This window comes from Theobroma cacao, chromosome 4 (assembly GCF_000208745.1).
Source record: "Theobroma cacao cultivar B97-61/B2 chromosome 4, Criollo_cocoa_genome_V2, whole genome shotgun sequence".
NCBI classification, from domain to species: Eukaryota; Viridiplantae; Streptophyta; class Magnoliopsida; order Malvales; family Malvaceae; genus Theobroma; species Theobroma cacao.
Genome location: NC_030853.1, coordinates 16,520,073 through 16,527,776, shown reverse-complemented (window position 1 = coordinate 16,527,776; position 7,704 = coordinate 16,520,073). Strand labels below are relative to the sequence as shown.

General features: G+C 37.0%; 1 protein-coding gene across 2 annotated transcripts; it reads left to right on the top strand.

Moving 5' to 3' along the window:
• LOC18601610 (chaperone protein ClpB3, chloroplastic) lies at positions 829-7,137 on the top strand. Of its 2 annotated transcripts, none has more exons than XM_007032614.2 (10): positions 829-1,257; positions 1,718-1,936; positions 2,235-2,472; positions 2,905-3,100; positions 3,511-3,565; positions 3,722-3,872; positions 4,134-4,442; positions 4,654-4,919; positions 5,200-6,123; positions 6,655-7,137. In XM_007032614.2, the coding sequence occupies exons 1-10, from the start codon at positions 1,021-1,023 to the stop codon at positions 6,982-6,984; spliced, it is 2,925 nt and encodes a 974-aa protein (XP_007032676.2). In that variant the 5' UTR covers positions 829-1,020; the 3' UTR covers positions 6,985-7,137. The 2 variants fall into 2 exon arrangements, with proteins under 2 accessions (XP_007032676.2, XP_017975506.1); XM_018120017.1 differs by having other exon boundaries at positions 831-1,257; positions 1,718-1,976.

Genomic DNA, 7,704 nt, shown 5'->3' with positions numbered 1-7,704 from the left:
GAAATTATCAATTATTAATATTTTAAAAATAAAATAAAATAAAAATTAATCATAATAATATTTAATTAAATAAAATATAATATTTTAAATTATTAATATTTAATATTTTAATTAAATTATAGATTATTAATATTTACAAAATCTAATAAAAATAAAATATCATATAAATAATAAAAAGTGTTTTTATCTTTTTATTTTCTATTCTTTTCTTATTTCAAAATTATTGTTACTAACAAAATACTATAATAAGTCATAATAATTATTTATGTCTTACTTACTTTGTCACACCAAACTAAGTAATAACTATTTTATTATATTCCTACCTCATTCTATTCTCACATAATAACTGTTTTATTCCATTCTTATCTATTCCGCTAACCAAACGTACCATTATTTTTGTTCCTTTTACGGTCCAGTGGCAGTAACATGTCCACAGCATCTTCAATATATTTGAGTTTCAAAATTTTATTATTCTTAATTTATATCAAAAATTTATTTAGATTTTTAGACGAAATTATAAATAAATTTTTTCTCTAAAAATATTAATGTGTAATAATAAATATTTAATAAAATTATTTTATATCCTTGATTTACTCTTTAATAATTTATAAAATGATAATCGAAATTGTATTACTTTATTTGTTTCAAAATTGTAAAAATAAATATCTTTTTTCCATCATATCCACAAAGATGGCCACGTGTATGAACAGAAAAGATCACGAACCCTTTCGCGACAATTCACGAACTCTCTCCGGTCTTCACTGAGCCTCCGCACAAAACAAATCCCCGACGAATTTCTTTTCTTACAAAAAAAAATTCAATACTTGTTTTTCCTTCCTCAAAACGACATCTTCGCACTATATAAAACGTTAGCAGGCAAAACGAAAAAGGACCTCCGAGAAAAGCCGAGTGAACAGCAGAAAGAAAGAAAGAAGAGACCCTTATTCCCACGCAAAGCCGTTCAATTCAGTGCACACCAACTATATCTTAGCTTTCTCTTGTGGACTCATCACTCCGGCAATGGCTGCTGCTGCTTCTTCTTCCACGGCGTCGTTTAGTGGGGTCAGTTTATGTGCTACGCGTTCCATTTCCAATAAGAACAATCTCTTCTTAGCTCCCCCACGCCTTTCTTTGAGCTTTCCTTCAAAACCCAACTCCTTAAAATCGCTTCAGTTTAAGAGAAATGGAGGTTTTCGAAGGTTTCCAAAGACTTCTTCAAGCTCTTTCATTGTTCGTTGTGATGCTTCAACTGGAAGGGTAAGCTTGCTAACCGGTACTGTTTATGAAGAGTTTTAACAGCGACTGTTGATTTGATGATTTTCGATGCATTGACTGAAGATAATAGTAATTTTATCAACTTGTTAGCCAATCCTAAATAAATAAATGAATAAAAACTTTTGAATTATCTAAATGAGTTTAGTTTTGTTGGTGTTGAGGAGATTGAATTCGTATTGATTTTGGAGTTGTTTCTTTAGTGACTTTCATTGGGTCATGCAAATGTTGTTTGTTACTCTTTTGTTTGAAGTTCTATTTAGTTTTGGTTTATGTATTTGTAATTTACTTTTTTCCTGCCTTATTTCTGCAATGGCCATTTTAAGTTTGGTTATAGTGCATTGAAAAATTTGATCTTTTGTCTCCTATTTTGAAGCACCTTAATTTTCTATGCCACTTTTCTTTTTGAATTTTTTATTGAGTTGGTGTTGGGATGTCATGACAGATTACTCAACAAGAGTTTACAGAAATGGCCTGGCAAGCCATTGTTTCTTCTCCAGATGTAGCTAAGGAGAACAAGCATCAGATAGTGGAGACAGAACACTTGATGAAGGCTCTCTTGGAGCAGAAGAATGGTCTTGCTCGTCGGATCTTTTCTAAAGTCGGAGTTGACAATACTCGCCTTCTTGAAGCCACTGATAAGTTCATCCAACGCCAGCCAAAGGCAACTCCTACAACTTTCTAATTTATTCTCCTCAACATTCGTACGGCACCTTAACCATTGGTTTTGGTTTTTTTTTATGTTAGTCAATTGAACTTTGCTGCATTGTTTGCCTCTATGGCTCATGACAGAATGTGTTGTGTTTTTGAAGTGCTGACACTTTTACCTGCTTGGAAACTATATTTAATTACAAGTTTTGATTTTTTTAGATAATGCTTGACCAAGTTTATTATGTTTCATCTGTGGATTATGAAGTGCTGTATCCTGATTATATCTCTTCTCTGCTGTCCAATCATAATAGGTTTTGAGTGAGTCAGCTGGTTCAATGTTAGGACGTGATCTGGAAGCTCTGATCCAGCGAGCTAGGGAGTGCAAGAAAGAGTATGGGGATTCATTTGTTTCTGTTGAGCATCTGGTCCTTGGGTTTACACAAGATCAACGTTTTGGGAAGCAGTTGTTCAGGGATTTCCAGATATCCCACCTATCCTTGAAATCTGCAATAGAATCCATTAGGGGACGTCAGTCAGTTATTGACCAAGGTAACAGAAATATGTGCTTTTGTGATTTGTGTTCATTCTATGTATCAGGGCATTTTTTTCTGTCAAAAGTGGCTCACGGCTTAGTTCTGTTAGCAACATGTTTAACCTTTTCTGTTTCAGAGTGGGGGAGGGGGGTGTGAGGGGTTAGAAGGCAAACGAAGATGGCCATTCAAGTTTTTGAGTTAATTGAACCCGGCATTTGATTCAAAGGCAGAAAGGATAAATTTTATGACCTTTTTCATGTGTGCTATCTGGCCTTTTGTTTGCCAAAATGTTTTATTTTTGTGGAGTAGGAGATTTATTCTGCTCCTTGTCATAACCTTGCTTGTTGAAGCTTCAGAGTATTGGTTGTTTCATTTTTTCTTGGGTTTTACATGGCACATTTTCTGTTCACTTCTTCGCTGTTTGACTGGCACTGTGAATTTGTTATAGATCCTGAAGGAAAGTATGAAGCGTTGGAAAAATATGGAAAAGATTTGACTGAAATGGCAAAGGAAGGAAAGCTTGACCCGGTGATAGGAAGGGATGATGAAATTCGCAGGTGCATCCAGATCCTCTCTAGGAGAACAAAGAACAATCCTGTGTTAATTGGTGAACCTGGTGTTGGAAAGACTGCAATCTCTGAAGGGTGAGCACTTTGGTGGTTACTTCGTACATAGTCATGTGAATAGGATTGCCAGGAAGCAAGATGATGAGCGCTTCAGGAAAAAGTTCTCTTTGATCATTCCCCCAATTTCCTGCCTTATCAAGTTGACAATATCATAATATATTGCTCTCTTCTGATATCATGAACTTTTAGGTGTCCTCAATATTAGCTTAAGGCTCAATTCATATGTCACCTTGAATGTGGTCAATAACATGCTCCAGTGACTGACTGAAAATAACTAGTTGTAGCAGTCCTGCTGTAGGCTATGTTGTTCTACGACATCTGGTCTTAGGTTGGCATGATGAAGTCAGTTTGCAGAAATTAGCATCCTTGCTATTGGTGTTAGTTTAATGACTACGATGTATACATGATTAACAGTGTTTTTTAAACAGGCTTGCCCAAAGAATTGTGCAAGGAGATGTCCCTCAAGCATTGATGAACCGTAAGGTATGTGCTACATCTTGATCAAATACCACATCCTTTTTATTATGTTATATTATCTGATTTTTTGGGGGGTGGGGGTTGTTAGAGTCACAATGTTGCTACTCTATCCTGGCTGGTGATGAAAAGGTGGATGCTGATCAATCCGTTTTTTTATTACAGCTGATATCCCTGGACATGGGTGCACTCATAGCTGGGGCCAAATATCGGGGAGAATTTGAGGATAGACTGAAGGCTGTACTTAGGGAAGTAACAGAATCAGAAGGCCAAATTATCCTCTTCATTGATGAGATTCACACAGTTGTTGGGGCAGGTAATGTTCTTGTTCAGTTTCTAGTTTTGTAGGTTGATTATTGAATATCTGCTAAGCTGGCTTAAATTCTGATAGGCTTTTTTCTGTTTGTTTCCGTGTTTATTGTAAGTTCATATTTCAGTTTATAAAAGTTTATCCCTTCTAGTTGATTGGAGATAATTGTTTTTATTTGAAATCTTGCATTCCTCTCCAGATTAAATTCTAAGGCAGATAGATCTATGATACTTGATTCCTTTTCTCTGGAAATGATCTCCATTTCAGGTGCTACAAATGGAGCAATGGATGCAGGCAATCTTCTGAAACCTATGCTTGGTCGAGGAGAATTGCGATGTATTGGGGCAACAACACTGGATGAGTATCGTAAATATATTGAGAAAGATCCAGCCCTGGAACGTCGTTTCCAGCAAGTGTATGTCGATCAACCATCAGTAGAAGATACAATTTCTATACTCAGGGGACTGCGTGAGAGATATGAGCTGCATCATGGAGTCCGTATTTCTGACAGTGCACTTGTGGAAGCTGCAATCTTGTCTGACCGTTATATCAGTGGCCGGTTTTTACCTGACAAAGGTAACATATGAGCACATAACTGGGATCTTTTGGGGACACTCAATCAAGTTGCAACCTGAGATTGTAAAATAGCGTTTGTTAATAGATTGTCATGGCAAGAGTTGGATTCATTTGTGATGTTCTGATAGCCAATTTAAGCGTCTTTATGTTTTCTATTACTTTTTTAATTTCTGACATCATTTTTGAGTATTAATGTGGTTCCAAATTGCAGCTATTGACCTAGTTGATGAGGCAGCTGCTAAATTGAAAATGGAAATCACTTCAAAACCAACTGCCCTTGATGAGATTAATCGTTCAGTGCTGAAGCTGGAGATGGAGAGGCTGTCTCTCACAAATGATACTGACAAAGCTTCAAGAGATAGGCTGAGCCGCCTTGAGGCTGAGTTGTCCCTCTTAAAGGAGAAACAGGCTGAGCTGACTGAGCAATGGGAGCATGAGAAGACTGTTATGACACGCATTCAGTCAATCAAGGAAGAGGTATGCAAATGTTTTCTAGAAATTTCTTCTAAAAGCTTTGTTTGCTGCCAGCATATAATTTGACATTTTGTTATTGGCAAGCATGAAGACTGCTTCTTTGAATGGTCCCAGATTTTTTTCCCAACTCATATCAATCTAGAAGCTGATGACGGGGCTGACCTTCATTTTAAATCAATTGAAGACAAAAGGAAATCTTCCCCGAATAAGAAAATCATTTGAAAAGTTAAAGTAATTATTAATTGTATGATGTAGTAGACCACTAACTGTTTCATCTATACAGATTGACAGGGTTAATCTTGAGATCCAGCAGGCTGAGCGGGAGTATGATCTCAATCGTGCTGCTGAGCTGAAGTATGGAAGTTTGAACTCCTTGCAGCGTCAACTTGCTGATGCAGAAAAAGAATTAGATGAGTACATAAAATCCGGAAAATCCATGCTGAGAGAAGAAGTTACAGGAAATGATATTGCTGAAGTAGTTAGTAAATGGACTGGTATACCAGTTTCCAAGCTTCAACAATCAGAGAGGGAGAAACTATTACATTTGGAGGAAGAGTTGCATAAACGTGTTGTGGGTCAAGATCCTGCAGTTAGATCTGTAGCTGAGGCCATTCAGAGATCTCGAGCTGGTCTCTCAGATCCCCGTCGCCCAATAGCCAGTTTCATGTTTATGGGTCCCACTGGTGTAGGGAAAACAGAACTTGCTAAAGCACTTGCATCCTACTTGTTTAATACAGAAGAAGCCCTTGTACGCATCGATATGAGTGAGTATATGGAAAAACATGCAGTTTCTAGACTTATAGGTGCTCCACCTGGTTATGTGGGGTATGAAGAAGGAGGACAGCTGACCGAGATAGTTCGCAGGAGGCCATATGCTGTAATTCTTTTTGATGAGATAGAGAAAGCTCATGGTGATGTATTTAATGTTTTCCTTCAAATTTTGGATGATGGGAGAGTTACTGATTCCCAGGGTCGCACTGTAAGCTTCACCAACACTGTCATTATTATGACTTCAAATGTGGGTTCACAGTATATTCTTAATTCAGATGAAGACACACCAAAGGATATAGCTTATGAAACTATTAAGCAGAGGGTGATGGAGGCTGCAAGAGCAGTCTTTCGTCCTGAATTTATGAACCGGGTTGATGAGTATATAGTTTTCCAGCCTTTGGACCGTGAACAGATAAACAGTATTGTGAAATTACAGGTAAGTTCCATCTGACTTTTGCTTGTCTTGATTGCTTGCACTTGCATTTCCATGATGTGTATTCTATCATAATCGAAAGAGGGATTCTGAATTCTCAACCATGTCATATCCCATGTAGAATGTGATAAGAATGATAATTATTGTTTATTGTTTAATTATAATAATAATCCATAAAAAATATGACAATAATAAATAAATAATAACATATAACTACAGTTATTCTGTGATGCTGGTCTTGATTTTTAAATGGTCTTTATCATAATGGAGACAGTAGTTTTGTTGGTCATCCTTGAATCTGGTGTTGGTTGGTTTAGGTTGTTTCCCCTAGACTAGATTTTGATTCAGCAAGTCACCACATTGGTCTTTGTTGATTTTAAAATGACCAATGTACAGTTTTTAGGTAGGACTCAGAATAGATCTCTATTCTATTTCAACAGAGAATTAATCCTTATTACAAGCTCATGTTGTATCTCTGTGGTATCTGCTTGTATAGTTTGTCACTTGCTTACCTTTTCTGTGTTTGTTTTACAGTTGGAACGGGTGCAAAAGAGGATTGGAGATAGGAAAATAAAACTTCAGGTGACAGATGGTGCTATTCAGCTTCTTGGTAGTCTTGGTTATGATCCAAACTATGGTGCTAGACCAGTCAAAAGAGTGATTCAGCAAAACGTAGAAAATGAACTTGCCAAGGGCATCTTGAGAGGGGAGTTGAAGGATGAGGATTCTATTTTAGTAGACACAGAGCTCACAGCATTCGCAAATGGCCAGCTCCCCCAGCAAAAGCTAATTTTCAGAAGACTCGATCGTGATTCAGAAACTCAAGCAACAGATAGCGAAGAAGCTTTATCACAGACTGTCTGAGAGTTGTACTTAAGTTTTGCCTAAATACTATAGGTTTTACACAATTTTGCGCAGGGAATTAATAACTGAGCTCACACTTGAATCTCAGATTGTATATGACTTTTATGTTACAAGTTATCCTATTATTCTTATACAGTGCGTCCTTACAAGTAATCATGTCACAGTGTTTACATTGCTACCCAAATCCATTCTGGTTCAATTGTCCTTGATCGAAGATGAGAAGTGGTATCTTGGAGAAAGTGGTGCCAGTGGAAGATTTGATATCCTCTGAGGCTAATCTAATTTCCACTGGGTCACTGGAATTCCATTTGCTTTTGGCATATCTTGCATTTAAGTAATAGGTGAAAGACAGGAGCTGAAATTAAACATTAGTAAGTCATCCCTTTTGTTTAGAAGCTGATGGACTTGATTGACTCATAAGGCATGTCTGAAATGAACCAGACATCTATATCCATCATAAATCCTATTTCCTGTTTGACTTGTGAACTCTGCACCAGCGTATATTATATAAAACAACTGAACATAACAGAAAACCAGTATCCCTGTGTTTGGCTCTGAGGGCATGTGAGCTTGACATATATCTCGTGTACATGTGAGGCCAGAAGCCTATAAATTGGTGGCCTCCTCCCATGTTTGGACAAGCCTCGGATTTGCGTTTATGCCCTCCCTGTAAGCTGAAGCACGCATAAAAGGGTTCTCTGTTTTGCATATTCTCAGAGG